The sequence below is a fragment of the Aotus nancymaae genome, unplaced genomic scaffold (genome assembly GCF_030222135.1).
Source record: "Aotus nancymaae isolate 86718 unplaced genomic scaffold, 86718_ANA_hifiasm-v0.15.2.pri h1tg000033l, whole genome shotgun sequence".
Lineage (NCBI taxonomy): Eukaryota > Metazoa > Chordata > Mammalia > Primates > Aotidae > Aotus > Aotus nancymaae.
This window is the reverse complement of record NW_026988447.1, coordinates 26,314,559-26,340,337: the sequence shown is the minus strand read 5'-3', so window position 1 is coordinate 26,340,337 and position 25,779 is coordinate 26,314,559. Positions and strand designations below refer to the sequence as shown.

The 25,779-nt window shown below is 44.3% G+C and overlaps 1 protein-coding gene and 1 pseudogene across 2 annotated transcripts in view; both read right to left on the bottom strand.

The window, feature by feature from the left end:
* TBC1D9 (TBC1 domain family member 9) overlaps positions 1-25,779 on the bottom strand; it is a 139,993-nt gene that overhangs the window by 4,917 nt on the left and 109,297 nt on the right. For both annotated transcript variants that reach the window (XM_012443228.3, XM_064383856.1), the window contains 5 exons: positions 13,744-13,842; positions 13,498-13,566; positions 8,308-8,548; positions 2,709-2,774; positions 1,806-1,892 (listed from right to left, as the gene is read on the bottom strand). In XM_012443228.3, the coding sequence (XP_012298651.1) occupies positions 1,806-1,892; positions 2,709-2,774; positions 8,308-8,548; positions 13,498-13,566; positions 13,744-13,842 (562 nt within the window). The remainder of the gene's footprint in view (positions 1-1,805; positions 1,893-2,708; positions 2,775-8,307; positions 8,549-13,497; positions 13,567-13,743; positions 13,843-25,779) is intronic.
* On the bottom strand, positions 16,129-19,751 carry LOC135277734 (trinucleotide repeat-containing gene 18 protein-like; annotated as a pseudogene).

The window sequence follows — 25,779 nt, the reverse complement described above, 5'->3', positions numbered from 1 at the left end:
TGTATGTGTATGTGTATGTGTATAATTTGAATAAAAAACTGAAATGAAATATTTCAAGGTTAATTATTAGTTATCTTTATATGGTAGGATTCTAAGACAGCTTTGGCTTAGTTAATATATTTTTCCTAAATCTTAAAAATTTCCATACAAAGCAATAGTGCCTTTCGCCATGGGAAACCTTCAAAAAGCATCTTTCAATGATATTACATGCTATTGGCATGTGACCCTTCCCTTCAATATCACATGCTATTGGCATGTGACCCTTCCATTCAATGACATTACACACTATTGGCTTGTGACCTTTCCTGAAGCATTTCTAAAACAAGAGAATCCCTTTCCGAGATGAGTGTCTACCAAGAAACGTGTGGTGAACATTTTGTAGCCAGAATGTGACTGCTAATGATATTAGGTTGGTGCAAAAGTAATTGTGGTTTCTGCTATTACTTTCAATATATAATATTAAGAATATGTAGGATATAATTCTTAATATTACTTTCAATATTATGTAGGATCACTAAGGCACTAAGTAAAAAGTCTTATTACATCATATTATTAGGTCTTGACTACACTCAATATGATAGCTATAATCTCCATTCTCCACACAAGCAAACTGAGGCTCACACAGGAACCTGCCTGCACTCACCTAGATAACAATATACATAGCTAGGGCTCTGTCCAAAGCTCCTACCCTCAACTTGTATTGCCAGTCATAAGACAGCCTGGCTTACTCTCTCTACAAATATCACTTAGGTGCTTTTTGTAGAAAAAGCAGATTTACAGTATGCCTATTTGGGGATGGCAGGTCTATAGTCTGCTTATTTAGGGAGGGCAAAACTTAAGAGGTAAAAGAACCCAGGAGAAACCTGCATTTACTTTTGGACTTAGGTGAGTTGATAAAGTTGACCTAGTGATTTCTCTCCCCTCTTTTTAACTTGGCATATATGAGGCTGATTTTGGTGATGAATTAGAAGTAACTTATTGCAGTAGCAAGCTATGAGACAATGCTAGATTAATGTAAGACAAAACAGTATGTGACTTAATATATAAATTTGGAGACATATACAAGTTAAATCACATCTTTGTAGACCTATCATCCACAGAGAGCAGGGGTCGGTATACTTCTTCCATAAAGGACCAGACAGTGAATATTTTGGGCTTTGTAGGCCATACTGTCTCTGTTTTAGCCACTCGATTCTGCAGCATGTAAACAGCCATAGGCAATACATATATAAACGAGCTTGGCTGTCTTCCAACAAAACTATTTATAGGCACTGAAGTTTCAATTTCATATACTTTTCATGTGGCAAAAATATTATTTTACTTTTGACTTTTAAAAACCATTTAAAAATGTAAAAAAAATTTTTAGTTCACAGGCTGTAAAAAATAGGTGGTGGGCTAGATTTGGTCTATAGGCCATAGTTTGCCAACTTCTGTTATAGAGCAAACACAGGTATAGGAGAATGCTTTCTGATAGAAATTCTAGTTCCAGTTCTGGATGGCTGCCTAATAGGATAATATTCTTAACAAGGCTGACCCTAGCAGAGAGACGGCAGCATAGTATATAGCTCTACAGGACACGAGTTTCCTAATCTACTGGGAAACAATGTACATGGTTCCTTCAGTAGGCTGAGGTACCTGCTGACCAATAATTGTCTATCTCAAAAGTTGGAAAAGAAAGTAACCAATTAGGAAACCATATTCACATACCTCGTTGATTGACTAGCTTTGGAGGCAAGTCTTTTTCCAATAATGGAGGGTTCCGTAGAAAACAAATATAATTATCTTTGATGAGGAAAGTCACTTACCATGTGTACATTCTGGGGTGATATCTTCAAAGAAGTACTGAGTTGCTTCAAAAGCAGAATCTGGCTCATCTTGGTCAGAGGATGGCTCTAGGGAGGGGAGGAAACATAATTCTCATATTGGTAGGGCCATAACCCAGTGAAAGTATGCTTAATTATTAAATAAAATGACATAAGGGGGGATGAGAAGCTAAAGTTACAAAGGTGGGGTGGGGCCTTGAGTGGCTGCTGTCTCTAAACCTTAGTGGAGGGGGTCACTCCCTTTCTAACTCCATCTTCCCTTTTAACAACCCACACCAAAGTGTTCCTTTATATTTTCTGTTGTATGGAGAATTTTCCAAGTTGTATGAAATAATGCTTTATGAACAAAATTTTAGGAAACTGTATGCTGCAAAGAGAATTCCCAAATCTAGTTTTATCCCACCTTTATTGTTAGTGCCAATCTCATCTCATTTTTAAAAGTATTTGCTAGATAGATCCCAGCAAGTACCAACTTGTTTAAAATTGAACTCAAAACCTCACCGTTTTCCCCGCTTGATCCTTCAATGTTCCTACATTCCTTCCCTCTCCCTCTCTTTCTCTCTCTCTCTCTCTCTCTCTATATATATATATATATATATATATCGCAATCCTTGTACCCCAGGTGTTACAAGTGCCATTTATTCTTTCTCTTGCAGAAGCCTGCCTGCTCTTTTCTGTTACAACTCATCTTCACACAGGTGAATGACCATAGAATCAAGTGCATCCTGATTCAAGAACTTACACAAATTATCTTGGTTCAGTCAGTTCTTAGCGACTCATGAATGACTGTGTATATCGAAAAGAGGACATCAGGTTACACCTAAAAAAGAGACTTCGGGCCAGCTCATGGTTACAGACATGTGCTGCTCCATATAGCTCACTTACCAGGCAAGACGTGCATTTTGTACAGGAGTTTGAGCTTCTCTGTGAGGTCCCCATGGCATGCAGCACCTAGAAGTCATGTAAGTGACAATGTGAAATGCATCACGTGTGCCAGTTATCTCCAGGCCTAGTATTCCCCTAAAAAGTTTATTTCTTATAAATTCTTACCAAGACATTGTGTGCTGAATGGTCTGGCCAGGCCCTATTTGGCTTAAGAGCTCAGGAACCAGGATGGTTGGTTTCAAATTCTCTGCATGTACTATGTACTCTTGGGAGAGTTAAACTCTACCTTGGTTTCCCCTCTGTAAGGTGAGATGGTACTAGAAGATTCTATCAGTGATCTTGGTGTCAGGACTCCAAAAAATGTCAGAACTAAAGGTGTTAAAACATATAAAGCACCTAGAATAATGCCTGGCACCTAACAAACTAGCCTTATTAATGAGAAAGGTCACGTGACTGGGCCACACCATGTTAAATAACTATTAGAGTTCAGAAATAATTTCAAGATGTGTTTGATAACACTTCAAATTACTCATTTTAGAAATTTTTTAGTTGTTTTTGATCTCCTAAGTATTTCCTTATTTTCATTTATCCTATCTGTCATTATATCACCATAGTTTCAATCAAAAAAATCCTATTGTTTTTCCCCCCAAAGTCCATATTTATTGCTAGAACCAGAAAATCCTCTGTAAATACATATTCTCAGAGCACCTAAAGATAACTGAGATTTGGAAAAAGAAAAATAGGAATCATAGAATCTGGGTTGGAAAGGACCTTAGAGGTTATCTTGTCCGATCTTCCACTTAATGTAGGATCTCCTCTCACACACCCCTGTGAGACAGGACTCCAGCATCTGCTGAAACATTCTCAAAGACGGGGAACTCAGTACAACCAGAGGATTCCATTCCAAGCTGTGTTCTTTAAATGCTCAAAGTTCTTCTGTAATTTTTACTTTGGTCTAATGACCTTTAACCTGTAGTCTCAACTTTATGAAGTCTGTGAACCCCTCAAAATGCAAAATTTTTTGGGAGGCTGAGGTGGACGGATCACGAGGTCAAGAGACCAAGACCATCCTGGCCAGCATGGTGAAACCCCATCTCTATTAAAAATACAAAAATTAGCCAGGCGTGGTGGCACACGCCTGTGGTCCCAGCTACTTGGGAGGCTGAGGCGGAAGAATCGCTTGAACCCAGGAGACGGAGGTTGCAGTGAGCCGTGATTGCACCACTGCACTCCAGCCTGGTGACAGAGCAAGACTCCGTCTGAAAAAAAAAAAAATGCAAAATTTTATGTATGTGCATGTGTTACTTTGGGGAAAGAAAATGTCCATAGTCTTCATCAGATCTCAGAGTCCATGACTTAAAAATGGTTTAAACTACTCCTCTTTCTCTTATCCCACTCTTTAAAGCCAAACAGAATGGGTGTCTCGCCTCTTCCACGCAACAGTCCTTCAGATTTTAGAACAGCTGTCCTGTCTTCCTCAAGATTATCTTATTGGGACAACTTTTATCTTCCCGGATGAGATCTCTCCAATTTTTTCAATTTTCTCATATGATGTGATTTGTATATCCTTCCCTATTATTATCTACATCCACCTTATGTGTTAATTTCTCAATCAATATTCCTCTGAAATGAGTTCCAGAAGACTCTTGGCCACTCCAGGGAATAGGGGAACTGTTCCTGACTCTTCCATTAGCATAGCCTAAGCATAGATTCAACTGTTTCACACTCACAGTGGAGTTTATTAATGATCAAATGGTTAACTAAACCTCCAGAAGTTTGCATGATTAATCAAACTAATCATGAAAATAATGAGACATTAACCATCCACTCCATGTTAAGCCCTGTGCCAATTACTTCACATGTATAATCTCACTCATATCTCATAATTCTATAAAATGGGTACAATTATAATTCTCATTTTACAGATAAGAAAAATTGGGCTTATTGAGGTTAAATAATTTGTTCAGGGTCATAAACAAGTAAGTGACAGGTCCAGGATTTGAATCTGGATTTGTCTGACTCTCAATTCCATGCTGGAAACCACTATTACAGTACATGCAGACATCCTAGCTAGTTCTTTAACAATTATTTCTTTAAATGTGGAACTTATATTTATACTTATCATTTTTTTTTGCCAATCATTTTGTAACAGTGAAATAGCAAAAGAACATAACTAACCTAATTTTTGTTTAAGGGACCTTTACCTGCATATAGGCTAGGATAATTTTAGAGCACTCAGATAATATACAAAAACAGCAATCATGTAGTTTTAAAAATTAACTCTGGAATAAAAGGAGAAGTATGCAAAAAACTATGTTTTGTTAAAGATTCATAGTAGCATTACAACCTGACCAAGACAAAGTAGTTCCCAGCCTCCTCGGACTCCGGCTGGTGCCCAGATGTCTGCATTGTCTGTCACCTCTTGATGCCAACTGCTTCTCATCCCCCTGCCCTGAACATAAAAAGAGCTTAAAATCTGTATTGACTTAAGATGGTAGTTTAGGATGCTAGTCTGCCATTTTCTTGATTTGCTGGCTTTCAGAATAAATTTGCTTTTCTTCCCACCCAAGAAACTCTTGTCTCTTGAGTTTTTCAAGCGGTGAACAGCCGAACCTGGGTTCAGTTACAATTTCTGCCTATCATAATTTTTAAAAACCTACTTTTGTCACCTAACATATAGGCAGGCTCTTCCCCCTTAATGTGGCCCCACCCATTCAATAAGTGTTCTCTGCCTTCATGGCTCAAGGTGTCTGCTGAGTCCAGTAGAGGGGAATGAGTAGTAATCACAGTGACTATCATAACCAACATTTTTTGAGCCATTCTTCTAGTAACTTTACTTGAATTTTTTCATTTAGTTTTGATGGTAACTATCGTACAAATAAGGATGCAACCACAAAGAGTCCAAATACTGGGCCCAAGGGTACTAGTGAACACTCTCTCAGTTGAAATGAACTAATTACCCATCACACTTTTGGGTGCAGTGTTCAGCCAGTTATACAATCACCAATATCCATTGATAATAAATATTTATCCAATGACTGGTTTTATCATGGCTCATTATGCTATATTTACAGACTCTAAGTTCCAGCCACACTGTTGGAAAAAGAGGTACAGCTAATTTATGGCTTCTGACGGTAACCCCTCATTTCTAATTCCACAAAGACCATCTCTCTGTCCAGTAATTTCTAGCGGGATCTCTCTGGGTCATTAAAATTACTGACACATGTTTTTCAGAATTCAGTATTTAGTTTTGCTGTCTTTTTGAGGTGGAGCCCCACTCTGTCATCCAGGCTGGAGTGCTATGGCGTGATGTTGACTCACTGCAACCTCTGCCTCCTGGGTTCAAGCGATTCTCGTGCCTCAGCCTCCAGGGTAGCTGGGATTACAGGCACGTGCCACCATGCCTGGCTAATTTTTTTATTTTTAGTAGAGACAGGGTTTCACCAGGTTGGCCAGGATGGTCTTGAACTCCTGACCTCAAGTGATCTGCTCACCTTGGCCTCCCAAAGTGCTTGGATTACAGGCATGAACCACGGAGCCCGGTCCATTTTTTAAGTTTCTTTAAACACAGAATTTCTCATTTCTGCTTGACTTGCCCATCTCCATAACTATAACTGACCAACGTAACTGACAACAGCTCTGCAATCACATCTGAGAATTCTCCCAGTAAGCTGGGGTATAGTTTACTTTGCTCAGGAACTCAACTGCATTCTGAAGTCTAAATACTCTTTCCCAGTGTTTTCTCTATGCTGGACTTCAAGCCCCTTTTTGCCTTCTCAAAGATTTGAAGAATCTCTTTACTGGAGTTGACTGAATTTAAGTAAATCAAAATATTTTTGTTTATTTCTGTCACTTTCTACATGTAGAACCTGTCTTTTTTTTCTCCTCCTCATTTTTGGCCAAAGGCATTTTTTCTTAATCTCTTTTTAAATGGATACCTACATGACAATCAGTAATTACCTTGAAAGTATAAAAGGTTAGCATAGGGTCAAAGAGGTCTTTAGCATTATCTGTTTTGATTCACTTTTCAAAAAAGCAGAATGTACTTATATATCACTTGTGTAATTAAAAATTAATACTGCCTCCTTCCTCCTAAAAAACACCCTTGTGTTATCCTCAGTATACAGTAGTGAGAAAAGGATAAGCTTTCAGGACAGACAACCCTTGTTTGAATCCTGGGTCCAGCAAGTATTAGCTGTGCCTCTAAGTTCAATAACAGATATTTATTGGTTTGCTAAAAGCTAATGTTCCAGCAAGTTACTTTAACTTCTCCAAGCTTCTATTTCTTTAGCTAAACATGGGGATAAGGGTAGCAAGCAGGTAGGTAATAAAGTATAATAGTAACAGCACAAATTGTGCCTCTTGGGTACTTGGAATCAAACACAGAGTTTGTAGTTGCATGCCCTTAGACAAATTAAATGCACATAAATTGTGCACATAAAAAGCATTAGGGCAGTGCCAGGCACGGAGTAAATGCTGCATAAATGTCAGTTATCACTATCATTATTACACCTAAGAGCTTTTGTTTGGATTAATATAGTAAAAGTTCTAAAGTATCACAACAGTATCTGCACTCTAAATAAATGTGAGCTCTCCCATGTTCCCTCTTTTAAGCATATAGATGACTGCTTCATACGATTTTTGTTTCAACCTCAGGACCCTACCTACATCCCTTCCCTTTTTAAAAAACCATCAGCTTCCTCTGACCTTTATGCCTTCTGGATATAACTCTGACAGATTAAGGATGTTCTTTGGAAATGTTGGCTCTATGCCTGACATTTTCTCTTTCCTTGAGTACTTCTTTTTAAAGTATACGGCCCAAGGTCATAGAGTAGCACAATTCAAATTTTTAAAAAATTGTTCTTACCTCATTCTGGCATAATGCCTGCTATACTCTCTACCTCACGTCAGGTGGGCCAAGCTCCACTATCATGCAGCTTTTGTGCCCAGTTATAAAAGGAACAAGCATCCAAAAGGCAGTCATATGTAGGGCAGTGAACAAGTCAGACAGGGAGCTGACGGGCAGCTGCCCTCATGCTGTGATGAGGTGTGGGGCGAGGCTGGGCCTGTTCCTGCTGGAAGGTCCGTCCTCCCAGGAAAAGGGAGAAAAAAGACTTCCACTGAGGCTGCAGGGCTGCTATGGTGTTTCTTTATTAAGAACATTTCATAATGTTTTATGAAACTATGAAATTACATATAATAAAATTTATTTTATTATGAAATATATGTTTTATGCAATTATATATAATGAAATATATTCAATAAAATATTCTATATAATTTTTTTTGGTCAAAGAAAAGCAATTCACCAACCCAAACATTTGTCTCTTGTAAAACTATCTTGGTCTATGGTTTCAGTGTTTATGTTGGCATTTCACTGTCTTGTGAATTCTCTAATGTATTTTTAACTAGTGCTGAGGGCTGTCTGATATAGAAGGCAATGATTTATCCATATACTATGTTCATGAAAAACTCATTTTATAGTCAGTTTGCAAATCTCTACATGTGCTTCTGCGGCCCTGAGGGCAGCATGGGGAACCCTGGCCAGGGCACAGCTCCATCATCCCATCCCAACTCATGTAACAGTACCACATCCTTACTTAGCCCAGAGACGAACTCCCGGAAGTTAATCAAAGAGTCTCCATTTTCATCTAATAACTGGAACAAGCGGGAGGCCAGAACGTCAGAGTGAGTTCCACATGCCCAAGGAAAGAGAAGAGCAAACATCCCCTTGAACTGCTCGAAGTCAATGCGATACTGTTCGAGGTACGGCAGGCTGGGGTCGTGCCGGTCCAGCGCGTTGCTGCTCCCACCCCAGTAGCAGCTGGTAAGATGTTCTGCCTGAGAAAGAAAGAATGGATGATCACTGGGGAGTCTCTCCCGCAGCAAATACCAGAAAGAAAAGGCCTGTCCTCCAGTTTAGAAAGGGCTCAGTCAGTCTGTCAATCTGTGTGGATCCCCTGGGGCCGGGCTATGGCCTCAGGGCCCCCTCGGTCTCCCAGTTCTACACACACCTCCACGCCAACCATTTCTGCAGTTTACATCTGGAAGTTCGGCTTCAATTACTGGCTGTAGGTGAAGAAAGTAGGGGAAGTCTCCTCCCACCACATTCTCTTCCCCCTTACCTGTACACTCACGTACATTTTAGAACTAACTCCCATAAAGAGAAAGAAATTTTTTAGCTTAAATAAATAGTATGCTACTTGAAAAAGACAGGAATTTAGGTAATGTGAACACCTTGTTTTTTAGGTGACGATGGTAAAGTCCAGACTTTATGTGGCTTACGTGAGGTCAACCAACCAATTAGTTAAAGCAGAATCATGATGAGATTTTGGGTTTCTTAACTCCCACTTAATGTCCCATGTATCATACATAACCCCTGCTTCCCTGCTCACCAAAGTCACATAAATAAGATCAGAGTCACACAGTATTCAACCCACAAGTGTGTAGTCATCCAATTTCACACATCTGCAAAAGCTCTAGAAAAATTATTAGCATAGGAGCCACTACAGTGAGCAGAATGGAGATCTGGACCCAACAAAGGGCTTCCTATTTCTGGCCTTGGAAAAAATGCAGCCTCTTTGCTCATGAGGTAATAATGATTCTGATAGAAATATCCATTCCCTTTTAGGAAGACCACAAAAATAAAGCATGTGCCAGAAAGTTCTGAAAGAATGCCCTCACCCCTACACAGGCATTGTAGTTAACCCTGGGTGGCAGGTGGGGGAGAAAGGAGGAGCATAAAAAGGAGGACTTTATTTTTACTTTTTCCATATTGTATTGTCCGAATATTTCACTATAAGCATAAATAAATATGGTAATAGAAAAAAAGCACCTCTGGTCAGGCACCGTGGCTCATTCCTATAATCAGCACTTTGGGAGGCCAGGCGGGAGGATCACTTGAGCTCAGGAGTTAAAAGCCTGGGCAACATACTGAGACTCTGTCTCTACAAAAAAAAGTTTAAAAAGTAGTTGGGCATGGTGGCACATGCCTGTACTCCCGCTACTTGGGAGGCTGAGGTGGGAGGATAGCTTGAGGCCAGGAGGTCAAGTCTGCATTGACCTGGGATGGTGCCACTGCACTGTAGCCTGTGTGACAGAGTGAGACCCTGTCTCAAAAAAATCAAATAAATAAGAAGAAAAAAAAGCACTTTTGAAAATCTTTCTCTTTTCTCTAGAGGTTTTGAAAAAAAGGAGTCAATTGTGAGTATGTCTTTCAATTTTGCTCTCCCTTAGAAAAGAAGCAAAGATCAATGTCTTTTCACAATTGTTTATTGGGAATTGTACTGAAAAAGCTAAAAAGAGGAGTGGGAGTAGGGAAGAGAGGAGGAAGGAGAGGTGGAGAACAGAACCAGTCAGGTTTTTTGCAAGGCAATCTTGAGAGAATAAAGGAAACTGTGTCGAAGTTCCTCAGGGTTTGGGACTGCATTCCTGGCTGTGGGGTGGAGGCAGGGTGTGTCAGAGGGAGGGGGGCAGATGCTGAGCTCGGAGTGGCCCGCTGGGTTGAGCTGTACTCTGAAAGAGCCTGAGTGGAGCCAGCAGCCCTCTGTGGGCAGCATGGTGTTGGTGATATACTCTGGGAAGGAGCCCCTTTACCTGAGCTACGTCGGTTGACAAAGGTTACCCAAAGCATGTCCTGTTAACTAAGCACCCCAAGTAGCTCTGAACCTGGCCTGAACATCAGTGCAGTCACTTTCATGGTGCTCACAACCAACAGGAGAAAACAAGCCCTTCAGGTCATCTCCCTTGTTCCTTGCTGAGAGCCCACAGGCCATCATCTGGGGACTATGGGCACAGAGACTGAATCAGAAGGGCTAATTTGGAAAGAGTTCAAGAGAAACTAGGGCAAAGGGCCCTGAACCACATTTTCCAGGAAATCTGCCTCAGGGTACATTCTTTAACCTTTTCTCCTCAAGTTCTACCCAAAAGCCTATGCAGTGAGCTCCTTGAGAGGAGGAGCGGATCAGGCCTTTGTATCTCCAGAAAATACCCAAAAATGGGCTTAAAAAAATTTTTTTTAAGAGACAGGGTCCCATTCTGTTACCCAGGCTGGAATGCAGTGGTGTGATCCTGGCTCACTGCAGTCTCAACCTCCTGCGCTCAAGTGATCCTCCTATGTCAGCCTCTGGGCTACAGACATGAGTCACCACGCCTGTCTAACGAAAAAAATATATATATTTTTAGTGATGGGTCTTGCTATGTTGCCCAGGTTGGTCTCAAACTCCTGGGCTCTAGTATTCTTTCCTCTCGGCTCAGCCTCCCAAGTACCTGGGATTACAGGCATGAGCGACTGCACCTGGCTCTAGAAACTGGCTTTTTTTTGAGACGGAGTTTCGCTCTTGTTACCCAGGCTGGAGTGCAATGGCGTGATCTCGGCTCACTGCAACCTCCGCCTCCTGGGTTCAGGCAATTCTCCTGCCTCAGCCTCCTGAGTAGCTGGGATTACAGGCACGCGCCACCACGCCCAGCTAATTTTTTGTATTTTTAGTAGAGATGGGGTTTCACCATGTTGACCAGGATGGTCTCGATCTCTTGACCTCGTGATCCACCTGCCTCGGCCTCCCAAAGTGCTGGGATTACAGGTGTGAGCCACTGCACCTGGCCCGAAACTGGCTTTTTAAAGTGCTAAAAAGTCTGGCAGGGTGACTGACACATAGGGATGACTCAATAAATGTTTGAGAAAATGAATGAAAGCCAACTGAAGTGTTACAATGATTCCACACAGTGTCCATAACTGAAGTTTTATCTTGGATTCTTTAGTAGAAGAGACTCTATCCCATCCCTGACACCAACTGAGTCTCAACTCTCTTCTGGGTCCTCAATAGAGCTGGGGAACTTGTGTTGTCAACACACCCTTAGGGCAGGGTTTTGAGTGTAAGAAAAGTTTGCTTTCTTCAGCATATTCTCAGGGTTCAAATGACACACCTGGTATCTGAAGATACACAGAACAGAAAGTGCAGCAGTGCCCAGGTTAAGATGTGGTTTCAATGACTTCCAGATCCAGGACTTCTATACAGACAGCCCTGGTCCTCCTCCTCCTGCTTTTCCCTGAGTCGGCCTCCTCTGTCCGCTGTCACAGCCCTTTCTCTTACCTGTTCATGCTCTCGCTGCCTCCAGCTGCTACTTCCACTTCCGTTTAGCTCCCCCGAGAATCCTGGCCCTGCCCCCATGCCTTGTGAAGACTTCTTCTGGTCCTGAGCATCCCTTAAAAACCTGATCTCAGTTACATCATTGTTTTCTCCTTCCTTAAGTATCTCCAACTTACACTACAGGAGCAATTAGCTACAGGTGCTTCACATGTATGAATAAAATATTCATGAGCTGGCACACCACAGAGACTGCACCCTCAAGTGCCAGATGCAGGGGCGCTGCTGTCCCCTCTGTTAATAATGCTGATGCTGCACCAAGCGCACCACCAACCAGCCTGGATACCCAGAGTGCTTCCATCTTTCTGGGCCTCGGCTTCCTCATCAGAAGAATGCAGGGACTGTGTTATATTGAGAACTGATCACTAATTTATCTCTGAATTCAACACACACGTTTGGAACACCTACGAGGGCAGAGACTCCAGTATTAGTACTATACTAGTGTACTTTACCAGGCACTAGTGACACGAGCATAAATAAAACGGTGCTGCCCTCCAGAGGCCAACAGGTAGGGGCAACATCAGCAAGAGCAGTCCTAAGCAACCACATTTTCTGACTGTAAGAACTAGAATACCAGTGTTCAGCTCTGGTTTTTATGTTCGTTTCTTTCTATTTTCTCCTGTACTATCTTTGCAATTCTCAAAACAGCCAAATTTAGTTCTGACAGTAATTAGAAATTGTGATGAAATTGGCACCTGCATAAAAGGCATCTTTTAAACATTTTTTCCTGTTGATTACCACTTTGTTTTTTTTTTTGAGACAGAGTCTCACCAGGCTGGATGGAGTACGATGGCATGATCTCAGCTTACTGCAACCTCTGCCTCCTGGGTTCAAGTGATTCTCCTGGCTCAGCCTCCCGAGTAGCTGGGATTACAGGCACATGCCGCCACACCCAGCTAATTTTTTGTATCTTTAGTAGAGATAGGGTTTCACCATGTTGGCCAGGCTTGTCTCAAACAGCTGACCTCATGATCCACCTGCCTCACCCTCCCGAAGTGCTGGCATTCTGTAATCCCAGCATTTTGGGAGGCTGAGGTGGAGGTCAGGAGTTCAAGACCAGCCTGGCCAACATAGTGAACATCATCACTACTTAAAAAAAAAAGAAGATGAATACAAAAACTAGCTGGATGTGGTGGTGCGTGTCTGTAATCCTGGCTATACCTGGGCAACAGAGTGAGAGCAAGACTCCGTCTCAAGAAAAAAAAAAAAATCAAGATTGGTAGGGGCTGAATTAAAAAAAAAATCACAGAAATTTAACCAATTATGCCTTTCCTTCAGTATTTAAACAGCTTTATCCTAACCACATAAGGATGTTTTTACAGCTTAACATAGGAAATCACAATTTGCAAGAATTCAGGCAGAACTCAAACTTGCTCACCATTGTTTGAATAAGTATTATGAAGCAGTAACCTATTTTCTTAGGTTCAAGGAAACAACTAGAGTATTATATAGCGTGCAAGGGAACGAAAATGTCAATTAAACTGGTTCTACGAGTGTTTCTTTTCATATTAAGTACTCCAGTTTTGTACTTTCAGTTCTATCTTCCTATTTATGTTATCCCTTCATTTAACAGAAAAATCCAGAACTGAATTAAAGTGAACTTCCTTACGCCTTTGAATGGGCATGAATTATTTTGAAACCCACCTTGAAAAGAGCATAAAGTTCTTCCAGCTCATCGATGGTAAAGGAAGTTTCTGTCACAATGGTTCGTACCTATAAAAATATTAAGCACAATGAATTTCACAAACTCAAAAAATGTCATGCTGGGAAAATCCCTGATTTTCCCCTTTCAAATTGTTTTCCATCTGTCAGGCAGGAATTCACAGCCAGCAGGAGCATGAGGAACAAAGAGGACCGCGAAGGCTGCCTGCTGCTTCTCAAAGGACTTACCACGTTGCGTTTCGTAGTATCCTCCAGTGTCTGGATCACTTTCAGTCTCTGTTTGAATCTCATCTGTTCAATCAAATCTGCCCGGATAGTTCCGAATTTCTGGAAAGGAGCAATATTGGTGTCTCTGAAAACACCTGTTACGGCACACAATGTCCTGTCTGCAGAATGCCTGCAACACACTCTTGACGCATGAAAGAAATGATTTGTCACATGACAGGCATCCTACACTACACCTTTAGTTGCCGTTTGAAAGCCATCGAGCAATCAGAAAGAAATATCTGGGAATTCTCAGGCATCTTATTAGTTGAATTAAATTTCAGAGTCAAATGTACCTTCCTCAAGTCATCAAGTTTGTCAAGAAGAAGGGCTAAATAAGGCTACTTGTTTGTGAACAAACACTTCAAAGAAAGACTCTCAACTAGCAGAATGGTCTAAGGCTAACAATTAGACTAGGAGATTGGAAGAAACCTCCAACCCTGTGTGAGGCTTCCTGCTCCTGACCACTAGGTTCAAGAGCATCTGTCCATCTGGCCCAGAAATGCATGCTGTGTGTCTCCTGATGGCGGCCACTGGGAGCTAGCCATCTCTTCAAGCTCCCTAGTACTCCCTAAATGTTTGTTGTCAAAAGCCAAACCAGTCTGTCCATCTGAAGGCAGAGAAAGAATTTGTAAGGTTTTATATCTCTCAGTGATGCAAAAGAAAGACAAAGAAACCCTGCTTAAAGTATGAAGCTCAACCCATGGAAGCAGTGACTGCAACAGTTAAATATATTTGGAAATCAAAAAGGTATCTGAGACAGGTCTCAATCAGCTTAGAGGTTTATTTTGCCAAGGTTGAGGACATGCCTGGGAAAGAGAGATGCAAGTCACAGTAGAATATGTGGCTTGCACTTTTTCCAGGGAGGATTTTTAAGACTTCAGTATTTAAAGGGGAAAAAGGGAAAAAAAAGGAGGGTATGGTCACATTCTTGTGAGGCTTTGATCACTGCTCACTGAATACGCACGTTGTATGTGAAAAGATGGGGTAGATGGAACAGTCAACTGTGTATTTGTCTGGCACTCAGTAAATCTGTACTTTACATAAGATAAAGTAAACGTACAGTAGAGGAAGATGTTAAATATGACCTGACCTAAGGGTGGGGGGGTTGGGGGGTTGGGGGAAGTAGGTGGGGGTGATTTCTAGTCTTCTGTTGTCTTATATACCTGTGAAGAGCTGTGAATTTACATTGTCAGGGTGAGGGAGGCCCCCTTGGGAGACATGAGGCCTTCTATCTTATAGCTATCTGTCCAGGAACAAAAGGAAAGGCAGCTTGTTGCATGACTCAGTTTCCAAGCATAACTTTTCCCTTTGGCAAAGTGAGTTTGGGGTCCTAAGATTTTGCTTTCCTTTTGCATATTTAAAGGATAAAGAAAAAGTTGACAAACAGCATCAAGTATTGGCAAAGATATGGTGCAATCAAAACTCTAATATACTGCTGGCCGGAGTATCAGTTAGTAAGACCATTCTGGAAATCTGTCTGGCAGTATCTACTGACTGAGCCTTCTTATGATTCTCATGTTTCACTTCTAAGTATACGCCCCAAAGAAAAGCATATATGTGTGTGTGTGTACATATATGCCATATATATGTATATATATTTTACCGAAAGACATGTGTTAGAATATTAATAGTGGCACTATTAACCAAAAGCCAGTAACCACTCAAATGCCCATTCATAGAATGGACAAATGGCAGTCTAGTCACACAATCGACTATTATGCAGCAATGAAAAGAATAGTATGTTTAAATCTTACAATCATAATACTAAGCAAAAACCAGAACTAAAAGAGCATATTCTTTAAGATTCCATTTATATTTATATGAAGTTGAAAAGAAATTAAACAATCTATGCTTTTAAAAGTCTGGAGATTTATTAAGCATAATTGGATGGACAGTGACACGGAAGAGGCACCCGAGGCATTCCAAGTTGCTACCTTTTGATCTGGGAAAATGCTTACATGAGTGTATGGAAACAGAGGCTTTAAAAAGACTGCCTTTATACATTCATACCACACAAAGACCATTAGACCTCTTTATCAACACTACTCCCTAGGAATTTGCAACCATTTTTATCACCTGCACTTTTGTTGTTGTTGTTGTTAAACATGAACTCGATATGTTTAATAAAGCTTAGCGTTACCAAAACCGCAGTATAAACATCAAGTCACATGCCCACACGATGGAAATCCATTTACAAAAAATGTTCCTCGGGAAGCCTCCACATCCACCAGGCCGTGCTCAAAGAGAGCCCGATCCAAGCCTGGGGTCTCTGGGTGGGCAGAAAAAGTGAGTGCGGGGGTGGGGGGAAACTCGGGGTAGGTGGAGGAGGGCAGGGAGGAGGGAAAGTAGAGAAAAATGCAGACTCAGAAGCAGTCCATATAACAGCTCAAAAAGAACTAGCCGGTGATATTATCACAATGATACAGTGCAAATCAAAGCAAAGTAGAAATAATTCGGCTGATACAGCAGGCTACTCTGCCAAGAACCCAGATGGTGGCCCTCCTGCAGCCATCAGCACACACGGGCCTCCTCACCCAGTCTCTCCGGAGCGTTCACTCGCTTCCCTCTTGCTCACTTACACGCACTCTCTCGCTAGGAAACACAGAAGGTATTTTGTGTTTGGAGCTAGTAACTTTGGTCAGATGAGTCCTCTGAAACGTCTCTGAAGGAGGAACGTGCCTCGGCCTCTCAAAGCAGCAAACAAAATGGCTGCTTCCTGCTGGTGGCTGGCTTGGGTTTCAGAGTCGGGAGGCAGGGGGCATCAGGCCCCTCTTGGTCAGCTTGGCGCTGCCAGTCGCCTTGCTGTTCTTTGCCACCATGCCACACAGCAGGGAACATGACAGTTTGGAGCTGGAGGTGCCTTGAGCGGGCCACTCATCCTTCAGGGATGCTTCCTCTTCCTCCGAGTCTGTATTGTAAGAGTAGCTGCTCACTTTCAAGGTGAATGGGGAATGGGCTGACCTCTGGCCTTGAACCTCACCTCCATCTTCCTGGCTTTGGTGACCCTTGTGTGTTTACCTTCTCTGAAGGATTTAGAGACAGGCGGAGGTCCGTGGCCAGCGCCTTCCTGTCTTGCCCAGAAGGGTGTCATAAGGAGGCAAGTACCTGCCACAGCCCCGCTGGTTTTCGATTTTTCCCCCAGCACTTCCGAAAACCTGAAGGGTGACTTCAACTTGTCCTGCTTGGTGAGGGAGAGGGCCTTGTTGAGCTTGCTTGCCAACTGCTCCTGGTTGCTGGCCATCTTCTTCTTAATCTTTAGCTGACTTAGGAAGTCAGACGAAGCCTCATGTTCATCCCAAGTCTGGTTCCTCCCCCTGGCTTTCTCCATTCCTAGGAAGGCATTGTGTTCCTCCTTGGGCCCCTTGTGTCTCTTCCTTATCCCTGCTCCCAGCTCACAGCCAACTGATGTCAGCAGAGACTTGCTGCTCAGCTTTCCGCTACTGCTGCAGCTCTTCCCTCTCTTGCAGGAGGGTGACAGGGCTGTCAGCGCATGGGCCCATTTCCGTGGCCTCCCAGGGCCTCCGTGTGCCAGGCTTCTATGGGGCTCCTCGCATGTGCTGGAGTCTCGGTGCTGCTCCTCCTTGTACTGGTGCTGGGCCTCAGCCAGTCGCATCCGGAAGTCCAGCTCCAGGGCGTCCCTGTCCTCCAGGGAGGACTTCATGGCGTACCTCTGCTCCTCCTTCTTGCACATCCAGCTGTACTTCTTGTTGAGCTTCAGCTCCGGTGGGAGCCACGCGTTCTTGAGCAGGTCTGCCACAGGCCCATCCAGCGCCTCCCTCAGCATGTCGCTGCCAGCTGCCAGCAGGCTCTCCAGTGAGGGCCGTGCCGCCAGGGCCCGCTCCACACCTCCCACCTCCTGGTTCCTCCTCTCCAGCTTCTGCTCTGCGATCTCCCTCAGCAGGGTATGCTGTACAGGAAGCTCTGCCCCAAGACCAGGCTCTCAGCTGCTTCCAGCTTCTCCAAGGCCTGGGCTCCAGCATACCTGGGGAGGGCAGAGGCCTGGCCTGGGGAAGCTCTGCAGCCACTGCCAGGGAGTTCATGCCAGCCAGTGGGTCCTCCAGGCTGGGCAGGAACTGGTCAGAGCTTGTCTCTTCCAGGGAGCATGTGCTGCCGGGCACAGGCACGGCCTCCTGGGGCTCCAGGTTCTGGCACTGTCCCTTCCTGGCAGGCACGTCACAGTTTGACACTTCTAGGCTGGGCTGGGGCTTGCTTGGAGCACTTCTTTGGGCACTGCCTCCACCATGGGCACCCCCACCAGCTCTTCCTTGGCTTCTACGAGCGTCTCAGGTGTCAGCTGCATCCCTAGGTCCAGAGCAGCCGTGCAGGGTTCTGTCTGGCCCGTGGAACCTACCCGTGCTTCAGGCCCCTCCGCAACCACCCGCAGGGCTTGGGCTTCCACAGCATGCCATGGCAGCAACTCCAGAGGTGGCAGCTCTGTGGGGCCCTAGTCCATGTCCTCCACCTCCGCCTTCACCTCCCGCTCAGCCAGCTGCTCTTCCTCCGGGCCCTTCCACAGCGGCTTTGGGATCTTGCAGGGGGTCAAGTGGATGGGCTTATCTTCGGATGAGAGTGCCAGATGCTTGGGCCCATCGGCCAGGAGCGACATGTCAGGGGCCAGGCTGTCTGTGTCAGTAGCCACCGTGGGCTCCAGCAGGAAAGGGCAGGGCCTCTCATAGTGCAGTGGCAGGGCTTGGAACCAGTACCTGGAAGGGATATCTGAGAACAAGGGCCTGGAAGGGGCTGGGGGATTCCTTCTCCAACTCCAAGTCTTTCTTCTTGACCACATTCTCAGGGCCCTCCTCATTGAGGGTAATACCCTGGGAGGCGGGTGGCAGGGTGAGAGCTGGGGGTGGCGGGGTAGATGTAGGTGGGAGGCTTGGACACGGTCTCTAGCTTCTGGATGACCTTGGCCTTCATGGCAGCCATGGGGTATGCACAGGGCTACCGCAGCAGGCTCATGGTAGGCCAGGCCCAGGGGGCTTCTGAGGCAGCAGCCCAGGGCTGACGGTGGCCAGGCCAGCCTTGCCCACAGCCTTCAGGCCCCATTTGCTCCCTTTCTCCATCTCCGCCTGGTGGTCCTGTGCCTTCAGCTGCTCCTGCACCAGCTGGGTTCTCCTCTGCAGTTCCAGGGTTGGGGCCGCCTGCTGCTGCGGTACAGGAACTCCTGTTGCTGTAGGAAGTGCTGCTGTGAGAAGAGCTGCAGCTGCTGGGTGTGGTGCAGAGGGCTTCAGCCCCGGTGGGCACAGGGCGGGCCAGAGGGGTGGCATGGTGGCCCGCTCCAACAGCTCCACAAAGTGAGGCATGTGATCGCTGGGAATGACCACCAGCTGGTGCGACTGGGAATCCCTGACAAACTGGTAGGCCAACGGCAGGGAGCCCTCCAGGCTGGGTGGGAATGCAGGGGCCATGCCCTGGTGCAGAGATGGGGGGCCAAGCCGTAGGGATGTCCGGCGAGCCACATGCACGTGCTGGTCCAGTGGGCCAACCAGGGGTGCGTGGCCAGATGGGTGAGAGCCCGTCAGCGCCAAGCCTCCAGTCATCATGAGGTTGGGATTCAGGCTGTTAGGAGCACAGCTGTTAGGACCACATCTGGTAGGGTGCAGGTGGGCCAGGTCAGCCAGCTCCTTACTATCTCAGCAGCTGCTCCTGATCCTGGTCCAGCCACACCCCCAGAAGCCGTTCCTCCTGCCTTCTGGCCAGATCATCCACACAGTCCTCATCTGCTGCTCCATACCTCTGACATTACTCAGCAACAGAGAGAGCTCCTGGTCTGTCAGCCCAGGGCCCAGCTGGCTACTGTCGCCACTGTCCTTCTGCTGGACCACGGCCACTGTAATGCCCACGGGCGGGTGTCACACTTCTGTCTCACCCTGGGTACCAGAGCCCTCGCGCCCGAAAGCCTTGATGCTCTTGGACCTCTTGGGGTCCTGCTTCAGCTGCCTGCTGCTGCTGGCTGCTATCACCTCCACTTAACTACTACTAAGCCACTATCCTCTTGCAAGAGCCTCTAAATACATCTCCATGCTTCCTCCACACAAGGCACCATTATCTTTTCCTAATAGTAAGAGTGGTTCTTCTAAAACCAGAGTCAGACAACACTCTTCCTTTGTTTAAAATTTCAGTGGTTTTTCGTCCTCTTTTAGGATAAAATTCCAAGGCCTCTAAGCCTTTCCACCTTTCACAATACCCTCTCTGACCAGCCACCACCAACCTCTTCTTAATCCTCATCGGTTCTAGTGGGCCCTTCTTGTTCCCCAAGTGTGTCATGTAGGCTCCCTGCCACCAGGGCCTGAGCACCGGCTGCTGACTGCCCACTCTGTGCTTCTCTCAGACAGCGCTGTGTTCCATCCTCCATAGCATCTGTGTCTCTGCTAATTGTCATCTCACCAGAATAATAAACCCACAAAAAACAGTACGTCCCCACCCTTCACCGTGCTGTGTTCCTTCTTACTTGCACTTAGCACCGCCTTGCATTTGTTTTTTTTTGCTTAGTAAATCTATCACCACTTACTCTATGGCAGAGACTGTGTGACTAGGACATGAGCCAAGGGCAGTGCTGATTCACATATAAGGGCTCGACAAATATTTGCTGAACTCAGGGGGTCCTCATGATCATCCCAGGAAGTAAGTGCTCTTCCTGTCCCCATTTCAGCTCGAGGAAATGGGGATAGGAAGCTCAAGGAAAAAAGCTCAAGGAAATCGAAGTTTACAAAAATCACTAACTTGCCCAAGTCTACAGAGCTGGTAAGTGACAAAGCCAAGTTTCAACCCAGGTCGTCTGATTCGAGAACTCGTGCTCTTGACTCTATCCTGGGGGACTCCCTAGGACCTTACCTCTCTGACTTGCTGCTCAGCACAGTAGACACTCAATAACTGGCTAGGGATGCCAGATTCAACGAATAAAAATACAGGAAACACAGGAAGCCCAGTTAAATTTGAATTTCAGAAAAACAATGAATCGTTTTTTACTATAAGTATGTCCCAATCAATATTAAGTAATCCTGTATTTTTTCTGACAATGCTATAAATGGCACCTCTCTACAGATCAGTCCATGTTGTGGACTCTAAACTATCACATTTCCTAAAAGTTGGATTTACTGCAAAAAAGACTATGCCTTTTTAGTACCTTTTACTTTCTCTCTGTTTTGAAAGGACTAAGCCAGGGAATGCAGTTTTGACCCAGATATCTATTCCTTTCAGATAATCAGAGCAAAAGAGTACACTGACATCTCTGAATCTACCCAGCCCATCTTCCGCCAGCACTGTGGTGAGTGGGTCTCAATCTTAAAAAGCAGGATTTATGAAAGAAACTTTGTATCTCCAAATTAGTTTCTTCCATAGGCCTTGCAAAGGTGGAATCAGATTCTTCTCAACAATGAAGATGCAATATTTATTTGCAATGAAAAGCTGGAATTCAAGTTAGTAGGGACTGCCATTAATGATGAAAAGAAATCATATTTAATTCACTCTGGGGTTATATCTTTGGCTAGAAAAGAAAAACTCTCAAGGAAGGTAAGTCTTTTGATCCAAACAGAAAAGCAGTGAGCTTCCATTGCAAATTACATACCTAATGATGAAGAACTGGATTTATTATTTCAAACTGGCATAGTGTGCCTGTGATCAATAAAAAACACTAGCTGTGAGGCAGACGGAAAGACAGTTTTATTGTACCTACAACTGTTAGGGACATTAACATGCCATTTCATTTGCACCTCACAATAACTTTAGTGAGTCCAGACTGCTAACTCTGTTTTACATCTGGGCAAACAAAGGCTTGGAGAGGCTAATTAAGTCCCCCAGAGTTCCACAGTGGCTGAGCTGCAATAGTCTGAGACTCAGATAAATAGTTCTGTAACTCCAACCACCATTCTATCGCAGGCAGTAAGTTCTTCCTTGTCTCTGGGTAGAAAAGAACATAAATGTTGGAGCTAGACAAAATTTGATTCAAATTCTTGTTCTAATTAGCTATGTGACTGGGCAACTCAGCTGAGTCTTCTGACCCTGTTTCTTCCTCTGTAAAATGAGAACCAAAGCTGTCCTTGTAAAACTGTGTTGGAGATAAAGATACATTAATATAAAGTATCAATAATAGAAACTAATATTAAACATTGGCTTGGTAATCTTTTGCAGGTTGCTAAGCAAAAGAGCTATTTCCTCCCAAGCCTGACATTCAAAGAGCCCCGTGTGATCTCATATCTAATTAATATCAACTGGAAATGGATTCTGCTATTTGTGAGGCAGGGCCCCTTCCTCAGCCAAGCCTCTGCAACTTGCCAGAGACAGAACACAATGACCCTTCCCTCTGGAGCAAATGGTACCAATCTAAAAGGAATCATGGACTCCAAGTTCCTGCTTGGCTATTTCTGGAGGATTTGTAAAGGAATGTGAGCAACTATAATGACATAGGGGTCTCTCCTCCATCTCCACTTAGGGAGGGGCTCTGCTAGAAGGAAATGCCAAAAATAGGACAAACAAAACTTGGTTCAGTAAATGCTGCAGCCCACACTTCCCATTACCCAAAACAAAGACACAGGTGTGGATATAATATCTTCTCCCAGGCACCGCATATTCCAGTTCCTTGAGAAGCGCTCGTTCACTAATGTAACAATAACACTTGCTCCAGCAAACAGAATTTATGGTGGAGGTGAGGGAGCCTACAATTATTTTAATTTTCTAAAATTTCCCTTCCTTAAACACTAAACAAAATTATCCATCTTTGTTTATATCTCTTCTCCAACTCAACTATTTAAAAAATTTTGTTTTGACGTAATCCAACTCATTTCTTACCTGAATGTTTCTGTGGCCTGTTTCTAATTTTTCAGTTTAATTTCTAACATGTTTATGAGAAGAAAGGCTTTTCTTCTTTGGAGACAGGGTCTTACTCTGTTGTCCAAGTGTGAGTGCAGTGGCATCACGGTTCACTGCAGCCTCAACTTCCTAGGCTCAGATGATCCTCCCACCTCAGCCTCCCGAGTAGCTGGGACTATAGGCACGTGCCAACATGCCCGGCTAATTGTATTTTTTGTAGAGGGGGAGTCTCCCTATGTTGCCCAGGCATGTCTCAAATTCCAGGGCTCAAGCGGTCTGTCCGCTTTGGCCTCCCAAAGTGCTGAGATTATAGATGTGAGCCATGGCACCTGGCCAAAAAGGCAATTTTCAAAGCAGACAGTGCTTCTTTTTGTTGCTTTGCCACTGTGGTTACTGATACCAACCAACAAATTGGTATGTGGCCCTTCATTTCATACCACCTTCCCCCATTCTGCAGGCAGATGTTCCCTTTCTCTCCCCTAGACTTAGAACAGAAAGCAAGTAGCTCAGATAAAGGAATGAGACGGAGAGGAGTCTGCCTCCAGTGTCTGTTCTGTGGCCCCTCCCACCCCACCATCATTCCTGAGCAAAACAAGAGTTCCCCTAACCATGCTGGGCAGTGTTTCTGTGATTTACTTTATCTTTCAAAGCTTACCCTGTGTTACTGGGAAGACAAGGATGAAGAACAGATACAGATTTTTAAAAGAGACCAACCACAAGGTCAAGCTCAATCAAGTTCAATCAGCCCTTCCTTTCTTTTTTTTTTTTTTTTTTTTGAGACGGAGTTTCACTCTTGTTACCCAGGCTGGAGTGCAATGGCGCGATCTCGGCTCACCGCAACCTCCGCCTCCTGGGTTCAGGCAATTCTCCTGCCTCAGCCTCCCGAGTAGTTGGGATTACAGGCACGCGCCACCGTGCCCAGCTAATTTTTTGTATTTTTTAGTAGAGACGGTGTTTCACCATGTTGACCAGGATGGTCTCGATCTCTTGACCTCGTGATCCACCCGCCTCGGCCTCCCACAGTGCTGGGATTACAGGCGTGAGCCACCGCGAGCCCTTCCTTTCTAAATTCTACAAAGAGAACTTGAAGTCTTTAAATGCTACCCAGCAAAACAAAACAACAACAAAGCTCAATTTAAGCCCCAGGGCCATGGAATGATATGAATGAGTCTGCCCACCACAGGGAAATCTACTGAAATAAAAAGAAGGCATTGTTTCTAGTATGCAAAGTCTATGGTTTATTTCTATTTTAAAATAAAACTGGGTCATCAAATTATACTCAAAATGCCTCTTCCGTGTTTCTGAGTTTGTGGGGTTCTCAGTATGCAGAATGGGGCTCACTACTGTTAGTAGAAGGCTGAGCACCAGTGACACCTGAGAGACACTCCTGGATCAGAAATAACTCCAAATACTTAAGGTAGTAAAGGAGGCTCTGCCTTGGATGACTGGGTGAGAGAGAAGAGAAATCAATGGAATGTGAGGCTTTAGGGTTTAGAAAAGCATAACACTGCAGGAGGCAGAGCCCAAGAGGCAAGAGAGGGATTCTCAAACACAGGGGCTGGGAAGGAGCAGCCCCTCACACTCCACCTTGACTTCTATGATGGTGGCATCTGACTGCACCTGTGTACTTGTGTGTTAGTGGGGAGTAGATGTTCAGAAGGGCAGAAGAGGAGGGTGAGGGGGGAAGAGGAGACAGGAGGTGACAAGAAGGGACAAGGATATGAATTCAGGTGAAGACTCTGGTGGAGTTCCACGTTTGTTGAATGGACGGCCGTCTCTAGGGTACTCTGATTTCTAAAGAATCTCAATCCATGACGCTATTCTCATCAGGGAACACCCTCATAACTCTGCCAGAAGTGGGCCCATGTTTTGCATTTGAATACAGTATTTATATTTTACTTAAAAATATATCATTTAATATTTTATGCTCGTCTAGGTGCTATGTCTTTTGAGATCTTTTGTCTACAGAAATGGCTAGAGAAGCAGTTGTCACATTAAGTAAATACGGAAATTACAAAAACCATTTAATTTCAGTATCCCCTGTGAACTATTAGCTGTAGTGTGAACATGCTGCTGATTAAATTACAAAAAAATAGCTCCAAGCACAGTGCCCTTATCACTGTATTTTTACCTAGAATTTATTTTGAAAGTTGCTCTCAAGCAGAAATCATGAACAGGCAGCCGGTAGGCTAGAAAGTCAACAATGAATATTGTTTGGCCCATGGAATATTATAAAAGATAGGAACATTCATCACGCCTGTAATCCCAGCACTTTGGGAGGCTGAGGTAGGCAGATCACGAGGTCAGGAGTTTGAGACCAACCTGGCCAATACGGTGAAACCCAGACTCTACTAAAAATGCAAAAACTAGCCTGGGATGGTGGCACGCATCTGTAGTCTCAGCTACTTGGGAGGCTGAGGCAGAAAAATTGCTTGAACCTGGGAGGAGGAGGTTGCAGTGAGCTGAGATTGCATCACTATGCTCCAACCTGGGAGACAGAGCAAGACTCTGTCCAAAAAAAAAAAAGGAACATTCAAATAAAGATGATTTCCAACTTCTCTTGAACAATTAAAAATTCTGGCAGCAATGGTTCCTTGCCTCAGGTGGTAAACAGATTGTCTACTCTAGAGGTCCCAGCTGTCTAGTTCCCTAAGTCCACCCTTTCCTACCACCTTCACGCCCTGCCCCATTGTAAGTGCCTTGCTGAGTGACACCACAGTCATGTGAATCTGTAACTCTTCTCTATAGTATTTTTACTTTCTTTTTTTGAGATGGAGTTTTGCTCTTGTTGCCCAGGCTGGAGTACAGTGGTGCGATCTCAGCTCACTGCAATCTCTGCCTCCCGGGTTCAAGCGATTCTCCTGCCTCTGCCTCCCGAGTAGCAGGGGTTACAGGCGCCTTCCACCATGCCTGGCTATTTTTTTTTGTATTTTTAGTAGAGACGTGGTTTTGCCATGTTGGCCAGGTTGGCATTGAACTCCTGACCTCAAGTGATCCAACTGCCTTGGCCTCCCAAGGAGGCCTCCCATGGAGGCGTGAGCCACCATGCCTGGCCTCTAGAGTATTATCTTTACATATACACCATTAAGTAAAGTTCGGCTTCTATAAAGGAGACATGCTTTTGACATGTAGGAAGGGCACAGTTTCATTGCCACATGTAGCAAGTGGGACACATAGCAAGTCCCAGGT